General features: G+C 48.9%; 2 protein-coding genes across 4 annotated transcripts; both read left to right on the top strand.

Annotated features, from left to right (window-relative positions):
- Window positions 1-239: 239 nt before the first annotated feature.
- Window positions 240-9,313, top strand: CLN3 (CLN3 lysosomal/endosomal transmembrane protein, battenin). Of its 2 annotated transcripts, none has more exons than XM_083581559.1 (16): window positions 240-397; window positions 515-600; window positions 704-794; window positions 1,635-1,737; window positions 3,043-3,102; window positions 3,192-3,271; window positions 3,946-4,031; window positions 4,407-4,479; window positions 5,186-5,329; window positions 5,445-5,575; window positions 5,891-5,940; window positions 6,442-6,510; window positions 6,631-6,686; window positions 6,819-6,912; window positions 8,021-8,161; window positions 8,606-9,313. In XM_083581559.1, the coding sequence occupies exons 2-16, from the start codon at window positions 552-554 to the stop codon at window positions 8,723-8,725; spliced, it is 1,347 nt and encodes a 448-aa protein (XP_083437685.1). In that variant the 5' UTR covers window positions 240-397; window positions 515-551; the 3' UTR covers window positions 8,726-9,313. The 2 variants fall into 2 exon arrangements, with proteins under 2 accessions (XP_083437685.1, XP_083437686.1); XM_083581560.1 differs by having other exon boundaries at window positions 243-397; window positions 710-794.
- Window positions 9,314-11,302: 1,989 nt separating this feature from the next.
- LOC310747218 (eukaryotic translation initiation factor 3 subunit C-like) lies at window positions 11,303-26,133 on the top strand. Of its 2 annotated transcripts, none has more exons than XM_083581555.1 (21): window positions 11,303-11,447; window positions 12,702-12,846; window positions 13,186-13,251; window positions 13,441-13,630; window positions 14,715-14,840; window positions 15,609-15,663; window positions 15,800-15,909; window positions 16,254-16,381; window positions 17,088-17,244; window positions 17,381-17,484; window positions 18,327-18,468; window positions 18,598-18,723; window positions 18,931-19,024; window positions 19,625-19,812; window positions 20,835-21,059; window positions 21,669-22,032; window positions 22,952-23,111; window positions 23,579-23,644; window positions 23,994-24,081; window positions 25,045-25,207; window positions 25,950-26,133. In XM_083581555.1, exons 2-21 carry the CDS (start codon window positions 12,746-12,748, stop codon window positions 26,033-26,035), a joined length of 2,739 nt encoding a protein of 912 aa, XP_083437681.1. In that variant the 5' UTR covers window positions 11,303-11,447; window positions 12,702-12,745; the 3' UTR covers window positions 26,036-26,133. The 2 variants fall into 2 exon arrangements, with proteins under 2 accessions (XP_083437681.1, XP_083437682.1); XM_083581556.1 differs by having other exon boundaries at window positions 11,404-11,505.
- Window positions 26,134-27,079: the final 946 nt, after the last annotated feature.

Genomic DNA, 27,079 nt, shown 5'->3' with positions numbered 1-27,079 from the left:
GAAAGAGATCATTACCGAACCTGTTCATACTCATCTGCAGCTACCCGATGAATAGCGTTATTGCAATAAATTTCTGACAATCACGCTCTCCCGGGAGAGGAGATTGTTGTTGTAAAGCAGCCATGTATACTGAGGGCAAATCTAGCTTCATTACACCGGCTTGTTTGCCAGCGTGTGCTTGCGTCAATGGATGGCTTTATCGGCAGGGCACACAAGTGAGGGCACTGGGAGCAGGAAATGGCATCAAACCCGGAAGCAAAGTCAGGCGGCAACTTCAGCTTCACATGACAGCCGCTTAAGAGGAAGCTTCTTGGATCTGTTACGCCTAGATATACTGAGAGGGGCGGTGATGGCCTAAAGCTACGCGGTGATGGTCTAAGGCTCCGATTTCTTAAAGGTACAGAAAGAGAGACTGGTGTGTGCAAGAGGGAGAGGATATCTCAGTGTAGTTAAGAAGTTTCTAGGGCAGCTATGGTTTCTGTTTTTATCTATGCCCCCCCCATTTTTGTTATAGGTAGTCGCCCCCACTACCTCATTCTGCCCTGCCTGCCATGGGACCTGCTGGGAGTCTGTGGCATCACATCCCGAGTGATTCTGAAGGTGAGTCTTCTTTGCTCCCATCTCTCACCCCCCTTCCCATTCAACACCCCCACCCCCCACCCCGTTTTCTTCTCTGACTCTGCTTCTCTTCCACCCCCTCAAGAAACAGGAGAAGATGAAGATGCCTCACCCTCTGCCGAGCCTGAGACCACCCTGGATGCCTGTAGCCAGTGGAGGAACAACGTGGGCTTCTGGTGAGGCACCCTTTGCTTTATTTCCAGTTTTTCTAGGCATGAACAAAAGCAGAACCTCCTTTCTTATTTTATTTAAAGCAGCTTCTTTGTGGCGTTATTTCTTGAACAATGACAGCTCGATTAAACTCAGGTTTCTCTTTCTATGCGTTGGTGCATTTTGCTGTATGCTCTGTTGACACTAAACGGATCAGATTTCCTTTTCTTTTGATCTCTTCCCTTGTTGCATCCTCCACATCTGAGCATATTGCAACATACTGGAGGGCTGTGTGGGGCTTGCTGTAGCTGGATTTGTACGAACTCTCTCACACACCCCTAGGGAACTGAGGGTGTGGGGATGCCATTCTGGGCTTTCAAAAGGGACTATAATCGAAAGCAGGGGTCAGCAAACTTTTTCAGCAGGGGGCTGGTCCACTGTCCCTCAGACCTTGTTGCGGGGCCAGACTATATTTTTTTGGGGGGGGGGGAAATGAACAAATTCCTATGCCCCACAAATAACCCAGAGATGCATTTTAAATAAAAAGACACATTATAATCATGTAAAAACATGCTGATTCTTGGACCATCCACGGGCCGGATTTAGAAGGTGATTGGGCTGGATCTGGCCCCCGGGCCTTAGTTTGGCTACCCATGGTCTAAAGGCACGATGCAGCAACCTTGCTGAAGCTAGGCAGAACTGAATCTGGATGGGAGGCTGCTTGGGAGCAGGGAACCTTATATATGCCCCCTTGAACTCTGGCCTGGAAAAAAGGCAGAATAGAAATTAAAGAAATGATATGATAACCCTGACTCTCCTGTCTTGCATTTTTGGGTGCTCTGACTTGCCTGCTTTCCCCTCCACAGGTTGCTGGGACTCTGCAACAACTTTGCCTATGTGGTAATGCTGAGTGCTGCCCATGATATTCTCAGCCATCAGAAGGTGCCAGCAGGCAATGGGACTGAACCAGTGAGTATTCAAAGGAGAGGAGTACTTGAGTGTTTGTGTATAAAACAGAGCAAGAAACAGATTGTACTCGGTGCAGGAGAAAGCGAGAGAAAGTATCTGAGCCTGGATGAGAGAGATGAATAGAAAAACATCTGTATACCAGATCTGGTGCATTAGAGCCTACACATGCACAGGACTGTGGACTGTGGCAGAGGGTGCATCACATGTGTGTACGAAAGATGAAAAAGGATTATTTGGATGTTGGCACTCCACTAAGGCTGGCTCTAGCACTTGATTAGCCAGGGCCTTTGGATATTTGAAAGGCCTCTTAAGATCAAACTACTCTAAGCAGAGGGGAAATTTCAGGCAAACGTGAAGGCAAACATCTCAGAGCGTTGGATCTGACTACAAACAGATTTGCTCTGTAAATTAGTGGACTAGTAAGTGGGGAAAATACAGAGCCATTCAGATATTGTACGTGGCAAAGAAGGCATTGGCATGCCCTTACGCTGCTAGTGAGCACATGCACTAAGCGAGAAGATTGTGACATTACCCAGTGCTAACTAAGATGGCACTCTCCACCTGGGCCTTGCAACATGACCAGGGAGCCCTATACAAACCAGCCATGCTGGTTGCTGATATTGGTCATAAATATGAGCAGTATGTTTGACAATGCCGTTTAGTGGTGCTAATATTGTACTGTTTAGTGTTTAGAATAGGACCAGGAAGATCTGGGTTCAAATTTCCACACAGCCATGAAGCTCACTGGGTGATCTGGAGTTAGTCAGCCTAACCTACCTCCCAGAGTTGCTGTGGAGATAAATGGTGAGGGGGGGGGGTAAAATCATGTTACACTGTCTCTAAACTACCCATTGATGGAAAGTTGGACTAAAAGCATAATAAAGGCCCCCTAATCTTTCCCCCCTCTCCCCGTTCCAACCCCCCACCCCAGCTGATATTTGCCCCTATTCTAAAAATCAAGAAAATGGCAAGGGAGAGAAGGGTTAAAGCTGGGTTGAGGAACCTGTGACCCTCCAGTGACCATGGTGTCTGGGGCTGCTGGGAGTTGGAGTCCAACAGCATCTAGAAGGCCATAGGTTCCCATCCATGGATTAAACCCTGCCTCCCCTCATACTGCAGCCCTGATTGGGATTGTGACCCAAGTATGGAACCCCAAAGTGGGTCTTGAGTCCATGGAATGCCCGATTGAATAAGTTATACTTTCATACTGGAATGAGGAAAATCTTGGAAAACAGATGGTGAAATGATGGCTGATGAAATTATTCTCTCCTACATTTAACCTCTTGTACCCAATTGCTCCCTCAGACTCCCCCTAGCGTTCCTGCAAACGCTTCTCGTTACGACTGCAATGCCATCTCCACAGGGGTAAGTGTTGGGTACGGAGGGATGACAGGGGCAGGTTTGAGTGTGGCACCACCTACTGGCTCACTCCCATCTCTTTGCTGCCCCCATAGGCCGTGCTGTTAGCTGACATTCTGCCCACCCTTCTCATCAAATTCAGCGCACCTTTTTGTATCCACTTGCTCCCATATGGGTGAGTTGGCTCAGATCGCTGGAAGTGTCGTCTGGGTAGATACCAAATTCCCTCGTAACGCAAGACGGAAATGGGAACTTATTTGCATGTGCGATGGACATACAATTTGGCAAAGTGTATTTGGAACAAAATCGTATAATCCATGGAAAAGATAAGATGTTAAATTACATTATGTACTTGCGGCCTTTCTGTTAACGTATACAGAAAAATATCTTGCCTTGTTATTGTGAAGTAATATCCAAGCCAAGAGTTGCTGGGAATTATAACTATGAGGGTCAAACCACAGAGCCCAGAATTATTTGAAGAAAGAATGAGCTATGAATGTACTTTAAAGTTATTGGGTATAAACAGCCCTGGTAGTCACGAGGGGTTGTCTTTGTATGTGACATATGGGCAAGAGGCATAGCTGTCAACTTTCAGATTTGAAAATAAGGGATCAGCAGCCTCGAAAATAAGGGATCAGCAGCCTCACCTGTCCCAGGGACAGTCTACGGGATATCTAACAATCCGGGATAGCTGTGGGAAGCAGCGGGAAACGGCGCTGGAATAAGGGAATTTCCCACAAAGAAAGGGAAGGTTGACAGCTATGGCAAGAGGCTTTATGGTTAGTTCAGGCCTCATCCATTTGCCCATCTTATATCTCACCCCCCCTTCCCTCACCCCACTCCTCACAGCTTGCGTGTCATCATCTGTGTCATCACGGCCTGGGGCAGTTTTCTGGTGGTGGCCTTCTCCACATGCACAGTCCAAAGCCTTGCAGGTAAGAACCATCTTCACGGGAGATGGGGTTGGCGGGGGGGGGGGGGCAGGCAGGCAGTCCTCAAATTATTGCGGGAAGACCCAGGGAGCTTGGCCCCTTCTTATTTATTGTTACAGCCTCTTGGCAGCTGTTCTTTCTCATGCTTCGAAGGCACAATTTTACCAAAATTGTGGGGAGCAAGAGCATGAGGCTTACGAATTTTATATTGCACCACCCATATCTTTCAAGCTGTGACTTGAGCATATATGATCTCTTGCTTTAGAATCGCTGCCTCTTAATAGCGCACTCCGGCGGTGAGGGCCAACAGAAAAGAAGAGGGAAGCATCAGCATGTTTTGTATTGACTGGGTCTTTCTCCACCTTCTAATTGCTGCAGGTGTTGTGCTGGCCAGTATTTCATCTGGCCTGGGTGAAATAACATTCCTTGCGCTCACGTCTTTCTTCGACAGGTAACTAAAAGGACACAGTGGCTGCAGGATGGAGATTTGGTAGTGGGGTCGGATGCATTACTTGCTCAATGGGTGCGGTCTGTTTCTTTAGATTAGGGATGGGGAACCTGTGGCCCTCCAGATGTTGATGGACTACAGTTCTCATCATCCCTGACCATTGACCATGCTGCCTGGGTTGATGGGAGTCCAAGTCCAACAACATATAGAAAAACCACAGGTTCCCCAACCCACAAGGCCTTCCTTCCTTCCAGCCACAGGGAACAGCTTTGAAAGAGGAAGGCAGATATAACATTTTTATACAGCCACAGGTCCTGTTTCAAACCATCCTTGTTTTGCCTTTGATCTGAAGAAACAGGCTCTACAACCTCCCAGCTTAGTTGCTTTGTACCACCCCAGCAACTTTAGAAAAAGATATTTTGTTGGCCTGTTTTTTTGTTTTTGTTTCGTGAAGGATGGATATATATTTAACTAAACAAACATGCATACCTATCTGATAATGATAATAAAAATCAGAAAGGCCTGGTGTATAAGGGGAGGGACAAGATTGACAGCTGGGCCAGTGTTTGGTTTGAAGCGTGAGTAGAATAAATTTGTGCAGGATTTGTCAGGTAGGTAATGACACTAGGTCTGGGGGTGCTTTCTGGTACCCAGAAATCACCCTCATTATGACTCATGTTCTTTCTGCTTCTCTTCCCACCCTTCTCAGTGCCGTGGTGTCTGCCTGGTCTTCTGGAACAGGTGGGGCTGGCCTGCTAGGGGCGCTTTCATACCTTGGGCTGACAGAGGCAGGCTTGAGCCCCCAGCACACCCTCCTCCTCATGACCATTGTTCCGGTCATCATGCAGGCCAGGTGAGGACTAACTCTCTCATATTGGGTATCTGCTTATAGCAGTAGAAGTTTTAGTGATCATTCAAGGCCCCGGGCTCCTTGACCATCTTCTTCTTCCTCCCCACTTTCTCTATAGTTATTCTTTTGTGCTGGCTCCACCCCCCGGGGCCCCTCGCTGCGGCTGGGGCAATCGTCCACAGAAGTCTCTACGTTCTCCTTCCTCAACTCAGCAGCCGCTCCTTGAGAATAAAGCTACACTTCAAAACAGTAAGCAATCCCTTTACTGGCGGGTTCACCTTCCTGTGGTGCCACCTATTGCATATAAGGGACAGGTTAAGTATTTATACCTGCAATGCACCTTGTTTATCTTAAGACTTTATCCCTGGGAAGAAATGCTGTCACAGCTTCTTTACCCATGATGCACTGTGCTCATGCCAAGCACAAGAGAGAGTTGCTCACAGATATTGCTGTAACTCTTCATGTAATGTCCTTGGCACTTGGCTATGTACAGAATTTTTTCACAATTCTTCCAATAAGGTTGTTTTATGCTGTCTCGTTTCAACCGTCCTTTTCTTCCTCCAGAGGCACAAAGCCCTCAGCTCAGCCTGCAAGAAAAGGGGCAGGTGGTCAAGGTAAGAATCAGGCTCAGTATGTGGTTTTTTGGTTTTTAATATGAGAGAGGGCATAGGATATTTCGGAGCACATGTTTAAAGGTGTCCATATCACAGATCATATCAGTATAAGTTTGTGTGTAAATATGTCCCTATTCTAGAGGATATCAGGGTGAATAATGTGTAAAATGGATGCGGGGAGAATGCTATTCAATTGCTAAACAAAGGCCAGGTCTTGGTTCTTCATGGAATTTATCTGGAAGCCCTTCTCACTAATCCCAGATGTAAAAGACCTCATTGTGAGTTTACCCCTCACCTTCCCAGCACCCTTAACAAACCACAGTTTCCAGGATTCTTTGGGGGGAAGCCTTGTTCTTTAAATGTATGGTGCAAATGTGACCCCAGTAGTAAAGGGTGCTGTTTGTGAAGCCTGCATTACTCAAGGCGACCATATACCTCTGATTGACTCATGGTTTCATGGCCTTCTCATGATGCACTAACATGTGCCTTCTCTGTTACTAGGGTCTCTTAAAATACCTCATCCCTTTGGCTGTTGTGTATTTTGCTGAATACTTCATCAACCAGGGCCTGGTGAGTAGTGTGAAAGTTGGGGATGGGTGGAGACTTCTTTACCAGGGAGGTGGAGCTAAATCTTCTGATCCATCGCCATTAATGGTCCTTCCCCTCCCCTTTTGTCTTCTCCTTCCTCAGTTTGAACTGCTGTACTTCCATAAAGCGCCGTTTACTCACGCGCAACAATATCGTTGGTGAGTGAAAGGTTGGGAGGTGAGACGAGATGGGATTTTGGAACCTCAGTCTGGCTTGGGTTGGTAGGTTAGAATAGAAAAGTGCTGGGAGCTAAAACTCCTGATTCCCACCCCCACCCCCGCCTCCTATAGGTACCAGATGCTCTACCAGGCTGGGGTCTTTGTCTCTCGTTCCTCCGCCAGCTGCATACGGATTCGGCACATATGGCTCCTTGCAGTGTTACAGGTAAAATGTTCCCCTCGCCAACAGACACCTGCATGAATGATTCCTTTCTGCTCTTCCGAGACATGTTCACCCCCCATTTCTGTTGTAATGTTGCAATCCAAGTATTGTGATCCTTCTCTGCCAGTGAACGCATGAGGTTGTCTTATACGGAGTCACATCCTTGGTCTATCTAGCCCAGCTTTGTAGAGTCTGCAGGGAAGCCTTGCTATCTGAGCAACTTTCAGCTGGGGATGCCAGGGACTGAACTTGGGCCTTTGTGTTTTGCTTCTGAGGTGGAGGAATGGGGTCACTCCTCCCACCTGCTTCATAGGTGGGGCTATGCAAATGACTTGGTGTTTGGTCTGCTTCAGTGGGAGGAGATTCCACCAATTGGGAGGAGACTCCACCAGTTTGTCCCACCTGCTTTAGAAGCAAGAGAAACTAGACTTCTGTGAACCTTTTGGAGCATGACCACACATTTATTGCACTGCAAATTGTCCTTCTGGATAGGCTGGCCTAGTCTCCTGTTGTGCCTTTAAGAACTGCCTGAGCAGCAGGAAGGAGCAGGCTAATGTCCGTAGAGCAGTGCTGAGTCTCTTATTTTGGTCTGTTTTGAAGTCTCCTACCCTTGTAATGTGGGACGTGGGTGGCGCTATGGGTTAAACCACAGAGCCTAGGACTTGCCAATCAGAAGGTCAGTGGTTCGAATCCCAGCGACGGGGTGAGCTCCCGTTGTTCGGTCCCTGCTCCTGCCAACCTAGCAGTTCGAAAGCACGTCAAGTGCAAGTAGATAAATAGGTACCGCTCCAGTGGGAAGGTAAACAGCGTTTCCGTGCGCTGCTCTGGTTCGCCAGAAGCGGCTTAGTCATGCTGGCCACATGACCCGGAAGCTGTACGCCGGCTCCCTTGGCCAATAAGCGAGATGAGCGCTGCAACCCCAGAGTCGGCCACGACTGGACCTAATGGTCAGGGGTCCCTTTACCTTTACCCTTGTAATGTTTTCCTGTCCTGCTTATTACCCATCACTGCCACCTTTTGCTCCTTTTTCCACAACAGAACAGCCTTATTGTTTTCTCTTCCACTTGTCAAGGTCTTGACATGCTATCTCTTTCTTTCCCTTTCCAACTAGTGCCTGAACATGGTGTTCCTCTCGGTCGCTGTGTCCAAAATGTTTCTACCCAGCATCTACATCGTTTTCGCTCTGGTACTCTACGAGGGATTACTGGGAGGAGCTGGTTACGTGAACACTTTCCACTGCATCAGTGAAAAGGTGAGCTTGGCGGGGGTGGGGGGAGATGGTGGCCCAATGGGGAAGAATGTTAATGGAGCGCCCAGGAGGGTGAGACTTCAGTCACATGACTGAGGGGGGGTAGAGAAAGGCATATCACTCAGAGCTTCAGAGAGATGAGCATGAGGCCAGTTCCCTTATTAGGAGGGAGCAAGGAACAAGCAAGTGGACCTCTTTTAACCAGTTAGAGGTGTGTGTGTGTGTAAACACCTCATTCCTCTTTCCCCTTCCCCTGCTCCAGCAAAGCCTTTTTGTGTTGCAGAAGACACTTGGGGGAGGGAAGCAGGAAGCAGGTGCCTGGGAAGCTCAAAAGAAAGGTTACAGTGACTAGGAATAGTACCTCCCATTTTCAGAAGACATAGCAGAGGATCACTGTCTAATATATATATATGTATTCTCTCTCCTCCTTCCTCCCTCTAAATGCAGAGCAAGCTGGAGCACCGTGAGTTTGCTATGGGAGTTGCTTGTATAGCTGACACGTTGGGCATCTCGCTTTCAGGTGCTGTTGCTATCCCTATCCACAATCATTTCTGTCGCCTCCCTTGAGGCCCACTTCCCAGAGGGACCAACGGATGCCTTGACTTGCCACATGCTTGTTTCTGAATAGTACATTTCCCAGTATGGAGGAGGGAAAGACACTGGGATGCATGTGCTTATGCCCTCCTCCTCTGGCTGTCAAAAGAGGAGAAAGGACGTGTCGGCTTTTGGCATTAATTTCCTCGTCTGTTTTGATTTTGGAGAGCATTTTATTTTAACTGAGCCTGAATGGGAATCTACTTTTATCCCACGTTGCACAGTAGTGGGGGGGCTTAATCAGAGCACACAATCGCAGATGGATGGGAAATCATGTTCTGCAGTTCGTAGGGGGGAAACATGTGAATGTTGCATAAAATAGGTCACACAGCACATCCTTGTGTTGGGCAGGCGGAGCAGAGGAGGAATATTTAGAAGATCCTGCAGAAATGGGATGTGCAGCTGCATAAGTGCATTAATAACTATAGATAAATACGGAAGGAGGGAATGAAGATTGTTAGGGTGAGATGCACGCTCAATTCAGAAAGGGGCAAGGATAATAATTTTGCACAGTGATCAATTTCTGTCTCAAGCTCAATCAATAAACCAGTCATATTTCAATTATTGCTCTGTTGTTGCCCTTTTTCAAAGATATACCAATTATGGTACGGGCTGATATGTTTGGGGGATTTGTTGAGACAGTGGCTAGAATTAGTGAGTGGAAGTAGCAAGGGTGCAAATTTTGGTTCAGAACATTATCAGAAAGCTTCCTAATGGGAAGAGCTTTTTGACAGTGGGAAATGCTGCCTGAGGAGGTAGTGGTGTCTTTTATTGGAAATATTTAAGTACAAGGTGGACACCCATCTGTCAGGAATGCTGAAGTTGTAAGATTCCCACACTGAGCACAGCTGGACTAGAGGATACCCAGAGACTCTTCCAGCTCTAAAATGTCTTCCCCAGCGTATACATATTTGTACAGAATGAAACATATTTTAAGTAAGGTTTTTAATCTTTGTCGTCGGGGTAGCTAACAAACAATAAAGCCACAATAATGTAGGAGTTAAAGAGTGTTGGAGATGCGAGTTCAAATTCCTGCTCACGTGCAAAGCTTACTGGTGACACTGTGCAAGTCACTCTTTCTCTGCCTAACCAAACAAGTAGTGTGGTGGGGATACACAGAGAGGGCACGTGTTATTTATGTAATTAAAAGTATTTATAAACTGCTTTAAATTTCTATGCCACCCTTCATCCGAGCACAGGGCAGTTTACAATACAGTCGTACCTTGGAAATAGAAAGGAATCCGTTCCGGAAGTCCATTTGACTTCCAAAACATTTGGAAACCAAAGTCCGGCTTCTGATTGGCTGCATGAAGCCCGTCAGACATTCAGCTTCCAAAAATAGTTTGCAAACCGGAACAGTCGCTTCTGGGTTTGCGGCATTTGGGAGCCAAAACATTGAGGAACTAAGCTGTTCCAAAACCAAGGTACAACTGTATTAAAAAAATACATAATGTAGCAAGCAAAAACAATAGCTCACAGTTTAAAAGGCCATAGATTGTTTAATTAGCCAAAGGTCTGGGAGAAGAGGACTGTTTTTGCCTGGTGCCTAATTTTTTTTATATTTCTAAGCAGAGTGCACACAATATACAAACCAACCTAATAACATGTTATTGACACCAGTCTGTCTCGGGAGACAATGAAGAAGTGTGCCTTTTGGGGGTGAAGACATATTGTTGGAAGTTTACTGTGCCTGCTGCGGCTGTAGAGACCGATATGGGAGAGACATGTCTTGTTGCAGCTTGGGCAGATAGCAGGAAAACAAATAAACATAAAAATAGAGATCTAGTAGTGACACAAGTTCCAATTTTCTAGAACAAGGAATGCCTGTACATTACCATATGTCTTTGTAGGATATCCAACGCAAATTATGCTTCAACGATGTTCCAAAGTACAAGGACAGCAGCTGAAAATGCTCATTTGTGCGTCAATGCTTTTCTGATATTATACAGGGTGTTTTGCCGCAAGTAAAATTTCTCCAGATGATGCAAGTGATCTTAACAGATCTATGCAAGGGCAGACAATCTTTCATATGAGCCTGGTCCAGAGTTCTTAAGGCTTTTTGCGTTAGTAAAAATACCCTGAATATGGCCTGGGAGCAAATGCAGCTCCCTTGGCACAGGTGTTGAGCCAGAGGTTATTGGAAGAAAGTCAGGATAAATAGATGGAACAGTTTAGGAAATTCCTACTTTACGCCGTTGTGCTTTTAACTGGGGTAAGTGGTGTAAAGGTCACCGTCGATGACTAAAGCAGTGAAACGGTTATTTTCCAGAAAATACGGTACAGAATCATTGCTCTGAAGCACCAGCACGGCGAACAAAACGACAAACATTGCCTTTGCAGTTAAGGGCACAGGGCGTCACAGCATCTCTATATGGACTACAACTCCCATCATCCCTTTCTCCAGGTCACTTTACCGCAAAGTTTAAGACCATAGAAATTAAAATGTAGAATCTCTCTCGGTAATCATGGAAAGCCACCTCTGTAGTCGTGATTTCCGCCCCGCCCCCCCCACCTTCGGAATGTACGAGTGGTGCCGCTCTAGAATTTAGCATCTCTATTATCTTAGCATTTCCCCTCTTGGGAAGGAAGTAGTCATCAGGGCCGCGCCGGGGTGTTGATGAGCCTGCAGAAGGCTTTGCGCATGCGCGTTGGCCGCGGGAAGCGACGCGCCTTCATTTTACCAGGCCCGGGCCGGGTAAGCGCGTGCTCGCGGTTCTTGGGGTCCCGTTGGAGGAAGGAGGCAAACCCCGAAAGTTAGGGGAGGGAGGAGTAGGAGGCGTCCGAGGGGGGCCCCACCGGCTTCTTGGGTGGCCTTCGCTCTAGGAGGAGGGGGCTTTTGTCCCCATTGGGGAGATGCGTGTTTGTCTGTTTGGGCTGTCGGTGTTTTAAACTCAGCTGAGCGTTTGGAACATTTATACTGATGAGGTTTATATGTGGTTTTATGTAATATATGCATTGACATAATCCCTGGTGCGCTGTTGGTGATCTCAGTTCTCTGAGCGCTGGTCCTTCCTGGAGCCAAAATGGCTCCACTCCTAGCAAAGAGGAGGCATCGCGGCAGGATTGGGGGAGGCCCGAAGCTTCCAGAAGTAGTGGGGGGGGGGAGTTCAGTTTCCCACTCAGTGATGAACCTCACTGGATGAGCTTGGGCCAGTCACTGTCTGTCAACATTATCTACCTCTCAAGCTGCTTGTGAGGATAGAAAGGGGTTGGGTGAGAGCAGAAGGATGTAGCCCTCAGGCCCTCACAATGCTGGACAACTCCCATCATCCCTGACCATTGGTTTTGCTGGCTGGGGCTGATGGGAGTTGCCAGATGGATGAAAGGTATGATAAACATAATATAAACCAACATCAGTGTACTTGATGTTTTATGAGAAACACAAAATGACAGTCTGTGCCCTGAGATGCTTATAGCCTGCAGTTTGGTCTGCAGGGAGGCATAGAACAGCTGTCTCTTGCCCATTGCTGTACTCTGTTCCCATCAGCCATGGCTAATATAGGGTTGATGGGAGTTATCGGCTGAAACATCTGGAAGGTGCCAGGCTGGAGAAGAGATGATAAACATGAGAAGAATATGCATTTAGCTCAGTTACATGTGCTTAGGCTTAGTTTCAATTTAGGCTGGTGACAAAGAAGTTTGCCAAGGTTTATATCAAAGCATGCACAATAATTCATTCAGTGACCATTTTGCACGGGGGTTCTGTTCCTGGCCCTCACGTGCGTCGGCAGAGTGTGCACAAGCTCGCTCCGCCATGTTCTGCCCCCATTCTTCCCTCTTCTAGATCCAAAAGGACCCGCACGTCAGTGGTCTTGCATCAGTTGGACGCACCTAAAATGGTTGCTGCCTGCATACCAGGTGTTGACATTATAAATGGAAGCAAATGAACTCACTTTTGATATGATCATTGCACTCACTGGGCCTTTGGCTTCTTGTCTTTCCCATCCAGAATTGGGAGCAGTGGGTTGCTGACAACCCAGAGCCACTGCTGCCATGTCGCGTTTCTTTACCACTGGCTCGGACAGTGAGTCGGAGTCGTCACTTTCTGGGGACGAGCTTGTAGCGAAGCCCGTTGGGGGCAATTTTGGAAAACAGTAAGTATGTGGGGGGAGGGCCGGGAGAACTTGAGTGAGAGGGTGGGAACAGAGGTTCCCAGGGAGTGATGAGTTGGAAGAAACAGACGGATGCCAACGAGAATAAGGGGGAGCATTTCTGATTTAAAAGTCAGAAACAGGTAGTGAGGACAACATACCCATACTTTAACCTGAACCCAATACACCCAGGTAGTACCTGTCTTGGGATTCCAGACCAAGCATCTCCTACTTCTGAGTTATGCACTGCCCCTTCCTCTCCCTGCCCTGCACCTCTCTCACCTGCTTCCACTGATCATTGATAGCAGGGATCCATTGTCTGTTCCTTTCCCTTTCTTGTAGGCCTCTGCTGTTGAGTGAAGATGAGGAAGATACAAAGAGGATTGTGCGCAGCGCAAAGGACAAGAGGTAAAGTGTGGTTGGCTTTGTGGGAGAAGTGGCCCCTCTGGTTTCTGGAGGGCTGCGCCAATGCCACATTTTTGGGTAGCTGGGTAATTTCCCGTCCTGTTGAGCAGCATGTTGGTGGCACTGTGTTCTCTGAGGGCATATCAATGCCCCAGGCTTAACCATTCCTTCTTTGATCTTCCCTTACTGCAGGTTTGAGGAGCTTACAAACTTGATCAAAACAATCCGGAATGCCATGAAGATCCGGGACGTCACCAAATGCCTAGAGGAGTTTGAGCTGCTGGGCAAGGCCTATGGCAAGGCCAAGAGCATTGTTGACAAGGAGGGAGTGCCCCGCTTCTACATCCGCATCCTCGCAGACCTTGAGGACTACCTCAATGAGGTACTGGGGCCAGCAGGGAGGTTTTTGGTCCACAAAGTCCCTGTGCCTGGCTCAAGAGGGTTTCGTGGCAATTTGAGTCTGACACCTAGGGCTAAGGGAAAAGAAGGGAATCTGTTCTCCTGCTTCCCCCCTGACAAAGAATTATGAGCTTCATTGCAAAAGGGAGCTGAATGTAGAGCTCCCAGGATCAACTTTGATTCCTTTTTGGTGTCTCCTTTTACTGCCGGTTTGTTCCTGCATGAATGGAGTTGGATTCAAGGTATGGGGGCTAATTGGGGAGAGAAGTGCTCTGAATCAGTTGAGCAGTGGATCTGGATCCCATGTGGATCTGCCTATTTGTTATGATCTGAACACACATCCCACTTTGGCGATCAGCCAGGTAATGACCAAGGGCATGGTCTTTTGGTAGTGGTGTCCTGTTGGCCTCCCCAGAAATAGCCACCTAGCACCTGCTTATTTACAGGAGCCAAGTTTAAATGTGTGTTGTGTTTTTCATGTTGCTCCTATTTTCGTGTATCATCTTGGCGTGGATATTGGTTTTCAAAACACGTAGTTTTTGTTGTAAAGCTGTTGTGTTCTGTAAGCTGCCTTGAAGGCTTTGCAGAGTGGACCTAGAAATTTGAATGTCTGAAATATATAGAGAGCAAGAATGCATATAGGGAAAGTGAGAGCAAGATGCCATCCACCTGCCTCTCATCTAAGGTACTAGGGCAGTCTATATGGTTGGTCTCTTCCCCATCCCCACGACAGCCCTGCAAGGTAGGTTCAGCTGAGAAAAGGTGACTAAGCCTAAGACACTTCACAGCTTTGTGGGAATTTGAACACAGATCTCTGGTCCCAGCTCTGATACCCACTGTTGCACCATTCTGAGCCTTCATGCAGCACTGGGATGGGGAGTGGTAACAAGCCAATCCCACAGACCCAAGACTCCGGGATCCTGAAGGGATTTTGCTGGAGAGCAAAATGGCTGTCCTCTTGCACATAGCTTTGGTTTGCATGTTTAGAGAAAAAGGGAGATAGGCTGGTGTGTGGACCAAATGACCATGGGCTGCCTGTAATTTCATCTCCCTTCTGGCTTTCGTAGCTCTGGGAGGACAAGGAAGGCAAGAAGAAGATGAACAAGAACAACGCCAAAGCCCTAAGCACCCTCCGCCAGAAGATCCGGAAGTATAACCGAGATTATGAGGCCCAGATCATGAGCTACCGCCAGGTACTGGAGCATGGTTGGGTGGAGGGCATTCAGGGAGGCGGCTGAGACATTGGGAATTATGTAGAGCTCAGTCAGTGCAGCATGAGACTCTTAATTTCAGGGTTGTGGGTTCGAGCCCCATGTTGGGCAAAATATTCCTGCATTGCAGGGGGTTGGACTACATGACCTTCATGGTCCCTTCCAATTCTATGAATCCCTTAGGACCCCTGACCTTCAAGATGTTGCTGGACTCCCAACTCCCATCTGCCCCAGCCAGCATGGCCAAGGGTCAGGGAAGCTGGGAGTTGTAATTCAGCAAGATCTGGAGGTCCACAGTCACTGTCCTTGCTTTAGGCAGTAGGGTTGATTACTGGCTTTGCCAGTTGTGTTAAGCATGGATAGGCAAACTAAGACCCGTGGACCGGATCTGGCCCAGTCGCCTTCTAAATCCAGCCCATGGATGGTCCGAGAATCAGCGTGTTTTTACATGAGTGGAATGTGCTCTTTTATTTAAAATGCATCTCTGGGCTATTTGTGGGGCATAGGAATTCCCCCTCCCCCCCAAAAAATATATAGTCTGGCCCCCCACAAGGTCTTAGAGACAGTGGACTGGCCCCCTGCTGAAAAAGTATGCTGACCCCTGGTGTTAAAGGCTCAGGTGAAAAAACAGGTGAAAGCGGAAGGGAGGGTTTGGAGGAGTCAGGCTGTGCTGGAAGAGCGATTCTGTACGGTTCAAATTAAAGAAGAGTACCCAACATGCATCTTGACCACATGTCTGCTTTCGCCTAGAACCCCGAACAGTCAGCTGATGAAGACGAGGACAAGAAAAGTGACGATTCAGAGGGTGAGTGGTGATGATGATGATGCAGTGCGTAGGAGATGGAAGCTGTGCAGCTCACTGGCTATCCTTCTTTGTGTGAGGTGGGGAGCGGGATTTGAGATTTCCCCTCTCAGTGACACCCCCCGCTTTCTGGCTTCAGGTTCCTCCTCTTCTGGTGAGGATGACGATGAGGGAATGAGCGCCGCGGCTTTCCTGAAGAAGAAAGAGGGGGCAGCTGAGGGACGGGGCAAGTTTCTCAAAAAGATGGAGGTAAGAGCTGAACGGGGTGGGGCGGGGGGGGGGGCAGCACATTGTGATGCCCTCCTCTGGCCAGCATAGGCATGGCATCCGGTGCTTCCCTCAAAGCAGCTGCCAGAAGGATTTTTGTGCCAAGCAACTCAGAGGGGAGGAAGGCAAAAGATCACTATTCCTTTTGCAGCAGAAAATAATAATCCAGAAGCGTGGGGAACAGGAACAGGGTTCCCATGGGACTTCTGTTGCTCTGTGTCACTTTATGGCCCTCCCTGGCTGAATCTGAGTGAAAACTTTTTTCGTCACATGGTTTGCTGGTGCATAATTTTTCTTCTCTCCCCCTCCCCCCCCACTCTTGGCAGGATGAAGATGAGGAGGAGGAGGACTCTGATGATGATGAAGACTGGGGCTCGTCAGATTCAGAATCTGACTCTGAGTCAGATGAAGATGAGGGCAAATACACCTCCTTGGCCTCCAAGTTCCTTAAGAAGTAAGGAGGCAGCTTCTATGGATTCAACACTTCGCATCATTTTTGGAGGACAGTTTCCAAACCTCTGGCTGAGGGAACTGTCAGTTGGGAAACTACCTTTGATCACAATCTGGAATTTCAGACTCAGGACCTGAAGGTGGAACACTGTGTGTTGTCCTGTTCACCCAGCTCACTTCTGAGCCTGAGTTGTTGAGGAGCCAGACCCATTACTTTGACCCTCACTCCCTGCTTTAGGTGGCAGCACCCATGTCAGGGCACAGTGGATGTCTATGGTGCAATGGTAGTTCGCTATCTCACATTAGGTGAGCGTCTTAAAGTTTGATGGACACTTTTAGATCTGAGAAGTAATGGCCCCATCTGGGCTGTGACAGGTGCTCTGTACCATGGGACAGACTTGTGCTCTGTTACCCCAAGAGCAGAAATAAAACCAAGAAGTTGGAATTGCAGGGAAGTAGATCTTGGCTAAACAAGGGGTGGGGGACCTCAGGTCCGGGTCTCTGTGGGTGAGTTGTTAAGTTCCTGCATTGGGCATTTTGGTGACTGCATAGGTCTGGATCAAATAAGCTTTTTAGTCTGGCTTTGTTAGTGCTTGATCTGTGGTTGTGGCCAGTGGCGGGGTCTGGGCTTGTATGGTTCAGGCAACTCAGGAAGTAAGAATTCCAGGTTAAAAGAGGGATTCAGTCCTGTTTTAATTCTCCCTGACCAGAACTGGCACTGAGGAGGACAAAAGAGTTTTGGAGAAGAAACGGGAAGAGAAGGCAAAGAAAAAGCAGGACCGGAAATCCAAGAAATATGAAGATGATGAAGATGACAATGAGGGTGGCGAGTGGGAGAAGGTCAAAGGGGGTGTCCCCCTGGTCAAGGTGAGTCTCTCTCTGCAAGCAGTTGGAAATGTGGGAGTAGAACGAACTGCATGGTGTTGCTGCCTTTACTTTTACTTCTCTCCATCTTCCAAACATGGTTTGAGCCTAACAATCCTCCCCCCACCCCGCTTTGCAGGAGAAACCAAAGATGTTTGCCAAAGGTACAGAGATCAACCACACTGTAGTCGTGAAGAAACTCAACGAGATCCTCCAGGCCCGTGGAAAGAAAGGCACGGATCGGTAAGGCCAGTGAGCGTTGATGTGGTGGAGGGGGGGGGGAAGGTGGCCTAGGAGACGGCGCTTGGAAAAAACTGAGCGTGGTTCTTGTTACTTCGCCTCTGGAAGGCTGCTGCAGAGCTGCAAAAGGTTCAGAAAAGGGCAGCTTGAAATGATTGAGGGCTTGGACAACTCTGAAAGAGAATTAGACAAATCCATGGAGGATAAGGCTGGCAGTGGCTGCTTAACCCTGATGGCCATGTTCTGTCTCCCCTGTTGGAGGCAGCGTGCTCCTGGGTACCAGTTTCTGAGCATCGCAAGGGCAGAGAGAGTGCTCTCGTGCTCAGGCCCTGCTTACAGGCTCCTTATAGGGAGGCCTTTGGTTGGCCACTGTGAGAACAGGATGCCAGACTAGGTAGGCCTTTGGACTGATCCAGCAGCATCTGCTAAGTATTTTTAACTGGAGGATGGGACTTGGGACATTCTGCATGCTGAACCTGCATCCTCCCACCCTTCCCTAGAGACATTGCTCCCAATCCTCTGCAGCAGATTCTTAGGGGCGGGGGGGGGGGTAGAATTCTGTTGTGCAAGTGGAAGCCTGTTCCAAAGCAGAAATGCAGTGTTGGATCCCAGGTATATCTACTGCCGGATATCCTAAATAGGACAAAGGGTGGCGCATAAATGTTTTAAGTGAATTGGAAAGTGATGAAAATGAAGGGGGTTCACACGGGCGTCAGTGGTTTTGGCACAGGGCACAAGGAGGGTTGAGCAGAGTTGGGGATGTATGTCAAAAGAAGCATGCCCGGCCATATGCTTCCCCCACCCCCCTTCTGCCCTGAGCTCCTTCACCTCCTTCCCCCTCCTAGAGCGGCTCAGATTGACCTTCTGCAGCTTTTGGTTGGAATTGCGGCAGAGAACAACCTGGGGATTGCCATCGATGTCAAAATCAAGTTCAACATTGTTGCTTCTTTGTATGACTACAACCCTAACTTGGCTACTTACATGAAGGTATGGAATTAGGAGGGGAGGGGAGGAAGTGACCCAAAAGCATGGCACAGGAAGCAAGCGGTTTCTTTCCCAGAATGCCAGGGGGCCTCAATGTTTCCCTCTTCACTCCTTTTCTCCCACCACATGCAGCCAGAGATGTGGCAGAAATGCCTGAGCTCCATTGAAGAGCTCCTGGACATCCTCTTTGCCAACCCCAACATCTTCATTGGCGAGAACATTGCAGAGGACTCTGAGAACCTGGCCAACAGCGAGCAGGTGAGCATTTCTGAGACAGGCATCATTCCTCCCCATCCTTGGGGCATCCTGCCAACCCGGTAAGATGGGCTAGTTTGAAATCTACATGAAACAGCAGGTGGGAGGCTGGTACAGATTGGCAGGTCAGGAAAGAAAAAGGCTTGTGTGTGCCTCTGCCTAGCAGTCTTGACCCCCTCAACCCACTTGTGTGTCTCTCTCCCTCTCTAGCCCTACCGTGTTCGTGGCTGCATTCTGACTCTGGTGGAGCGCATGGATGAAGAGTTCACAAAGATCATGCAGAACACAGATCCCCATTCCCAGGGTGAGTGTGCCTGTCATAGAAAGTGGGGTCTCGGAGGCATAACCAGGGTGGAGTTGGACTGAAAGTTTCAGCTAGTGGAGGGCTGGTGTGGAACAGGGAACTTCTCAAATAGAGGGAACCCTAAGGAATCTGTGCTGTGTTTCCCCCTGAAAAGACACCTCTGCCAACTGTTTGCCTCTTTTGGAACGATCCCTCAAGAACCAGGGATTGAACTTGGAATATTTGCCAGCCTTTTCTGTTTTTGTTCCTCCCAGTTTGCTTGGTTGCTACAAAAAGTTTTTTTTAAAAAAAAAAAACTGACTTCGGAGCGTCCTTGAAAAATAAGAAGCTTAGCAAAAAGCAGCAGGTCAGAAAACTGCGTAGGTGGTAGAAAGTGGCTGAATGCTTTGGGAAAAGGTCACCCAGTCTAAGCAGAGAGGATCTGTATGCTTTCATGTCTCTTAACTTGGCAGTCATGTGGACTAGAAACATGCTCTTTGGGTCCCAAAATGGAAAGCTGGGGTTTCTCAGGAGTGTCAGATTCTACATGGCAAATAGGGAGAAGCCGGCAGCCCCACCTCGAAAGACTGCCATGTGAATGCATGTTCCCCTTTCCACTAGAGTACGTGGACCACCTGAAGGACGAGGGCCGAGTCTGCAAGATCATCGACCGGGTGCAGAACTACCTGCAGGACAAGGGAACCACGGAGGAGGTGTGCCGCATCTACCTGCGCTGCATCCTCCACACCTACTACAAGTTTGACTACAAGGCTCACCAGCGGCAACAGGGCCCGGCAGGAGACAGCAAGGTAGGCCTGCCTCTGGGGCAGTAAAGCCCCCCACCAGCCGTCCTTGCTTTGCCCAGGGTATTTGCACTATACGGTTTCACCCATAGGTTTTGTGCATGGGGCATAACCCCGTGGATGAGATGTTTCTCATGCCCTAAATTGTCAAATGCATAAGAAGCTGTCATGTATCTGGTCGTACTCACCCTGCTTTTGACCAGCACGGCCTGCTCTGATTGGTAGCTTCCCTCCAGGGTCTTAGGCAAACCTCTTTCTGTTGCCTTCTGAATGGAGCCTTCTAACTGGAGATAACTAGGGGATTGATCCTGGGGCCACGGACAGGCAAAGCACTACGCCAGTGGTGGGGAACCTGTGGCTCCCGCCAGGTGTCTCTGTGGATTACAAGTCCCGTTGTTCCTGACTGTTGGCTGTGCTGGTGAGGGTGATAGGAGTTGGGCTCCACCAATATCTGGAGGGCCATCTCTGCACTAAGCCATGGCCCATTCCCAAAATAAGGTTTGGAAATGATACTGTCAAGCTGGGAGAAGTTGAGGTGGATGCTGAGGGTTTGGCCCGCAAGGACATCAGGGATTTTCAGGAAGCTTCATTGTGATTCAGTTTAGCTGCCATGGCTTCTTTCAACGGATCCTAGGACCTGTGTGTGTGTTTGCCCAGAACTACAGTTCCCAGCATTCCTTGGGGCAGGGGAAGTCCTGACAGTCATGCTAATTTGAAAACTGGTTTCAGGTTTGCAAGTTGGACAGGGCCCTTAGTATTGTACTGGCAAAGGAAGACCGTGAAAGTTGAGGGGCAATTGATATACTAAGTTTTAGGTAACCAACCTGGTCCCCTCCAGATAGGATTGGACTCCAACTCCCATCAGTCCCAGCGAGCATGGCCAATGGTCAGAAATGATGGGAACTGGAGTCCAACAATATCTGGAGGTTTCCTATCTCTATGTGAAGGTAACATTTTGGTATTTGGGAGTGGGGTGGGGAGGGACTCCTCAGGCTAAAGGACATGTTGCATAACCTGCTTGCCCGCAGTCGGAACAAGACCAGGCCGAGAACGAAGCAGAGGACTCGGCGGTGCAGATGGAGCGCCTCTGCAAGTTCATCTACGCCAAGGACAGGACAGACCGGATCCGAACCTGCGCCATCCTCTGCCACATTTACCACCACGCCCTGCATGACCGCTGGTACCAGGCCCGCGACCTGATGCTCATGAGTCACCTACAGGACAACATTCAGCATGCAGACCCCCCTGTGCAGGTCAGAGAACAAAACTGGGGAGGCTGAGGCGTATGCTGTGTTGTTGATGGTTTATTGAAGCAGTCTTAATGAATTTGAGTAACAATAAAAGCCAGTCCTCCAAGAACATGGAATGAGAGGCTCGGAGTGACTGCTTTGCCCTGCCCAAGAAGCTGCAAGTTGCTGATGCAGATGATTGTAAAGGGTTTGGAGAGGAGCAGAGCCCCCTCTTCTTGCTGCTCCATGCTTTTCCTCCTGCATGTAGGCCACACTTGCATCTGGTGACACCAGCCACAGCATCCTATGTGGTTGATGAGACTTCCTTTCCTAACTTCACAATGCCTCTGCCCCGCTTGGCGACCTGCTGTTTGCAGTAGCTGCCTTGGGGCGAAAAGTGTTGGGGGGAAAAGGGCCAGGAGCAGTAGATGGTAACATAAAGGAGTGGCAGAGAATTAATGGAGACTGGAGAGTGTTGGTAGAGTGCAGCAGTGCCCATTTGTGTACCACCATTATTACAAAGGAGCAGTTGCAGGAAGTGAATGTTTGGGGAGTGGTTTTTCGGGTGCTGCCTTTTGGAGAGGGCAGCTGGGTCTCCGCCTCCACCTCCTCTGACCTTCTCGGCTCTTGCAGATTCTGTATAACCGGACAATGGTGCAGCTGGGGATCTGTGCCTTCCGCCAGGGCATGATCAAGGATGCCCACAACGCCCTGCTGGACATCCAGTCGAGCGGGCGGGCCAAGGAGCTGCTGGGGCAGGGCCTGCTGATGCGCAGCATGCAGGAGCGCAACCAGGAGCAGGAGAAGATTGAGAAGCGCCGCCAGGTCCCCTTCCACATGCACATCAACCTGGAGCTGCTGGAGTGCGTCTACCTGGTCTCGGCCATGCTGCTGGAGATCCCCTACATGGCCGCACATGAGTTTGACGCCCGCCGGCGCATGATCAGCAAGCAGTTCCACCACCAGCTCCGGGTGGGCGAGCGCCAGCCCCTTCTCGGTGAGTGGCTTTCCTCTTTTAACCGTGAGGTGTGTTTCTGGGTACGCTGGCCTGGTGGCTTCTTTTCCTCTGTCATACCAGGCCTTCTAACAAGAATCTTCCTAGGCTTGACTTAGAATCCTCCCTGTCTCTCTGGGCAAATAATGGAATCTTCGAGGCAATTGCAGGTCTGGGCCTAGAGGTGTTTGAATGCTGCAATCTGTTGGTGTGTTAAGCAAAGGAGCACTTTGTTTGTTTGCCTCTTGCTAGTTTCTTGGGGAGGGGCAGATTTTCCTTTGGCCTCTGTGACATTGCCAGGCATGATCCCGGGTTCACAAAAGTTGTCTTGCCCAGTTAGCCAGCCTCCCACTATGGTTTGCTTGCTTTGGCACCGTTTCCCAAGCTGCTTCTTGTGTTCTGTTGGTTCTATAATTTTTTTTTAAAAAGTTGCTCCCTCATCTTAATTTGGTAGCTGTTTATTATTATTATTTTGTAAATGCATATTTATCAGAACTGCAGGTGGCACTCGACACCCTGGAGTCATTCAGTGCTGTGTTGGAAAACAGAGCAAATGATTCTTCAGAGATGATGCCTGCTGCCAAATTGTGTGTCTTTGTTTTTCCTTTACAGCTACTTTTACACACCTTTCCATAACTATTTGTTTAAACCTAAGAAAAAATCAACTGAAGTTATGCAGATTTCTCTAATAAGTTTTATTTTTATTGGGTAATTTATTTATTTTTTTGACACAAGAGCTAGAAAAAAATCTTTTTCTAGATACAAAAATGAAAGCCGATTTTTGTGTGCACTGTCTTCATGTGCAATAGGATGTTAAGGGGATGTGGCCTGCCTTGCTAGCTAATCAAAATCCTGTTCACCAAGACAAGGAATGCCTTCCCCATTTGATGACTTCTTCCCCCCTCCCCCCATCTTTCTTCAGGCCCCCCAGAATCGATGAGGGAGCATGTGGTGGCAGCATCCAAGGCTATGAAGATGGGCGACTGGAAGACGTGTCACCGTTTCATCGTCAATGAGAAAATGAACGGGAAGGTCTGGGACCTGTTCCCCGAGGCTGACAAAGTGCGAGGCATGCTTGTCCGGTCAGTTGCGTGGGAATGGGGTGATGGGGTGGTTCCTCCATAGAATCATAGAGTTGGAAGGGACCCCGAGGGTCATCTAGTCCGGCCCCCTGCAATTGCAGGAATATGCAGCTGTCCTGTAGAAAGCTGCCTTATCCTGAGTCAGACCTTTGCTCTGTTTAGCTTGGGCATATCCACCTTGATGGATAAAGGGACGAAGCCTGCGACTGTCAGTGCTCCAGCCCCTGAACTATGGGGCCATCTATGCAGGCTAGGAGGGGAGGGCTTGGAACCCAGTTCTTGAAACGGAGATGAGGGAGCAGAATTGGGATGTATGTGTTGAGAGCGGCCACCTTGTCTGTGTGCAGGTGGGTGCCGAGAGGCTGGGGGGGTGTCTGTCAGGGGACTGGAAAGCGTAGCTCTGCCCCCCTTTCGGGGATCTCTGCCTGGCTCTCATGACTGCTCCTTTCCCTTGTTTCTCCCGGCAGGAAGATCCAAGAGGAGTCTCTCCGAACCTACCTCTTCACTTACAGCAGCGTCTATGACTCCATCAGGTATTGTGTGAGGGTCATCATGGCGTCCTGGTTGCTCTTTCAGCCTGGCAGCCTTTTGGCCAGGGTGTGAGTGGCGGATGTGGCATAAGTGGCTGAGTGCATCTTTATTGGGTGCACATGTTGCTTCAGCATCCCCTCTGCAGGCTCCCTATCCATAAAATATATCAATCAAAGGAATCCATCCTCTGTACATGGCACACTTGGGTACCTTCTTTGGTTGCCATTGACCTTTTTAGATTTTCTGCCTGGCCGGCTGCCAATGGCTGAGTCTCACAAGCTCAGCTTCCACCTCTTTCTTCCTCTCTCTCTCCCCCCATGCCCCCTCCCCCAATTATACCTCCCTTTCTAGCATGGAGATCCTGTCTGATATGTTTGAGCTGGACCTACCCACAGTACACAGTATCATTAGCAAGATGATCATCAATGAAGAGCTGATGGTGAGTGATACTTTCTTGCATGGCAGACGGGTGGCTTGAGGAGGCCTAGAGATGGGTGGCAACCACAGAAAGGGACACTTGACCGGGAGAAAGTGGGTTGCCCTTGTACAAACCAGCTCAAGGGGTGTGGGAGAAGAGGGTCAGGGATGGGCTTCTGCAGCAGCTGCACCATGGGGGTGAGCATGAGAAGCGAGTCGTCAAAATGTAAGCCGCCAACCAGTATAGGCCTCACCCCTAAAATGAGATCTCTTTGTGAAAGAGAAATATATACCGTAAATCTCTGGTGTACAATCCAGTGCTTTTGGCAGTCTCCAGCCCCGTTGCACTATGAATAACTCGGTTGGCAAACAGGGTACAGTGGTGCCTCGCAAGACGAAAAGAATCCGTTCTGTGAGTCTCTTCGTCTTGTGGTTTTTTTGTCTTGCGAAGCAAGCCCATTAGCGGATTAGCGCTATTAGCAGCTTAGCGGGCTTAGCGGATCAGCTGATAAGCCGCTTAGCGATCAGCTGTTAAGCGGCTTAGCAGATCAGCTGTTAAGCAGCTTAGCGGATCAGCTGTTAAGCAGCTTAGCGGATCAGCTGATAAGCGGCTTAGCGGCTTGGGAAAAGGGGGGGGGGGAGGAAAAAAACCTCGCAGGAACTCGCAAGACATTTTCGTCTTGCGAAGCAAGCCCATAGGAAATTCGTTTTGCGAAGCACCTCCAAAACGGAAAACCCTTTCGTCTAGCGGGTTTTCCGTCTTGCGAGGCATTCGTCTTGCGGGGCACCACTGTACTGAAGTTCCATATGGTTCTCAAGGTTGCATATTAAATCATGGCTTCTCTTGCCTGTAGGTGCTATAGGCAGCATTCAGGTTTTATACAAACCAGATTTGGGAGGGAAAGTAGACCAGCACTTTAGAAGGTTTCTAACATGTCTCTCCTTCGCTGGGTTTGTCTGAGCCTCCCAAATCTTGCCTTCCCAGGCCTCTTTAGACCAGCCGACCCAGACAGTTGTGATGCACCGGACGGAGCCCACGTCCCAACAGAACCTGGCGCTCCAGCTGGCTGAGAAGCTGGGCAGCCTCGTGGAGAACAACGAGAGGGTCTTTGACCAGAAGCAAGGCACCTATGGGGGCTACTTCCGGGGTGAGCCAGCGTCCTGGAAGCCAGTTGCAGCCACAGCTTCTTGCTTCTCCTATCTCCATTCCTTTAGCCACTTTGTGTCTGTTATCTGTCTAGGGACAAATAGGGCTACTGTTCCCATAAGTATCTTTAAAAGAGTATCTTTTAAAGTATCTTTAAAGTATCTCTTTAAAAATTCTGACCTTTGTGGTGTGGAGCTGCAAAAGCTAAGGAAACCAGTTCCCATTAATGATGGTCAGCTTCTCTTGCTTCCTTGCAGCCACAGCTTTACAGCTTTACCTGCATCTCACCTGATCTTATATCAAATTAAAACTTTATTTATGGAGTCGAGTGAGTGGCAGCTGGTGTGGCCTGCAAAAAACCAACCACATAGGCCTGATTGGCTGGCCTGCGTTGGCCCATGGGCTGGAAGTTACCACCCCTGCATTCTTTGAATGGTTTATCTGCTTTCCTTCCCTCATCACAAGATCCGAATCCTCCTTTGGTTCAGCACTTCTCCCTTCATACAGGACACAGAGATGACAGTTGTTCTCTCCCCGCATTTTCTCAATCCAAAGTGTGCTGATTTCACTGCAAAACGATGGTTTGTTTTGGTTGAAGAACCAGGAAGTGTGGACTCGAGAGCCACTTTGCTTTGGTCTCCGTGTACCTGTCTTGTTTTCCATAAGCTGCGCAGCAAACCCATTTCTGTTGTAATCTTGCTGGCCCACTTGTAGCTGAACTCTCTCTCTCTCTCGCCCTCCAGACCAGAAGGATGGCTACCGCAAGAACGAAGGAGGCTACATGCGCCGTGGAGGGTATCGGCAGCAGGAGCGACAAAGCAACTATTGATTCCCTAAGACGTCACAGTAGAGTTTCCTGGTGCAGGGAAGATCTTATTCCAGTTCCCATGGTTCAAACACTTAATAAAGAATTTGTTTGGAGTGTGACTGGCCTGTGGTGTCTTTGGGAGCACAAGAAGCAGCGTGGGAGATGAGAACCAGAGTCAGGAAAAGCATTGCTGTCCTTGCTGTGTCCCACGTGGCCACTGGGGGCATCACCCAACCTTTGCCCTTTGGCTTCAGGTGGTGGGGTCAAATGTGTCTCGGCCTCTCTTTGTGGATTTTGGCCCTCTTCCTATTCCATAACCCATATCTGTAGGCTGTGCCCCTCGGTGAACCTGCTCTATGGTCTCCCCAAGTGTTTTTGCCTGCCCTGAATATGCCTTTTGCATACCTGGATGGAGAGATGTGCTCTGGCTGTGGCTGGGAGCCAGGTGACTCCCAGAATGTTGTCCTTGAGTTGAAAAAGTTACTTACTCTGGCAGAGCCCTGAGAATGAGTGGATGTAGCTGCCAAGAGTCCCACTGCGAGGAGAAGCGAATGATGGACAGTTTCAAGGCCGAGTCCATTCATTTACAAGCTGCCTCCCCCTGCATCACGCCAACATCTGTACCTATTGGGTATTTGTCCACAACCGCACCTTTTTTAATTAAAGAGAAAACAAACAGATGAGACTGCTTCCTACCGGGTGTTGAGGGGAAGCACAAGGAAGGGAAAATGAATTTCTCTGTGAGGTCACTAAGTGCATTGTCAAAGGACTTTGTCCTTAAAACCAAACTCCTCAGTTGGATAGGGCTCTCTCCATGGAGGAGAGAGACATAGGTGCTTCTTACTGAAGCAGAGCTGATTTATTAACTCCATATGGTGGTTCTGACTGGCTGAGCTCCAGTAGGGTGGGGGTGGCATCCAATGCTTTTTAAATTTAACAATATTTAGCAAAGCCCACTGCTGCCAAGGGTGTTGGTAGTGCTTTGCCTGTCCATACTGGACTACCTGGTACTGTAATTTTGCTCAAGGTCAGACAAATGATCACAGACCAGGTCTTGTTTTTTAA

The sequence above is a fragment of the Podarcis filfolensis genome (assembly GCF_964270895.1).
Source record: "Podarcis filfolensis genome assembly, chromosome: 13".
NCBI classification, from domain to species: Eukaryota; Metazoa; Chordata; class Lepidosauria; order Squamata; family Lacertidae; genus Podarcis; species Podarcis filfolensis.
The sequence above is the reverse complement of the archived record's forward strand: the minus strand, read 5'-3'. Positions and strand labels throughout refer to the sequence as shown.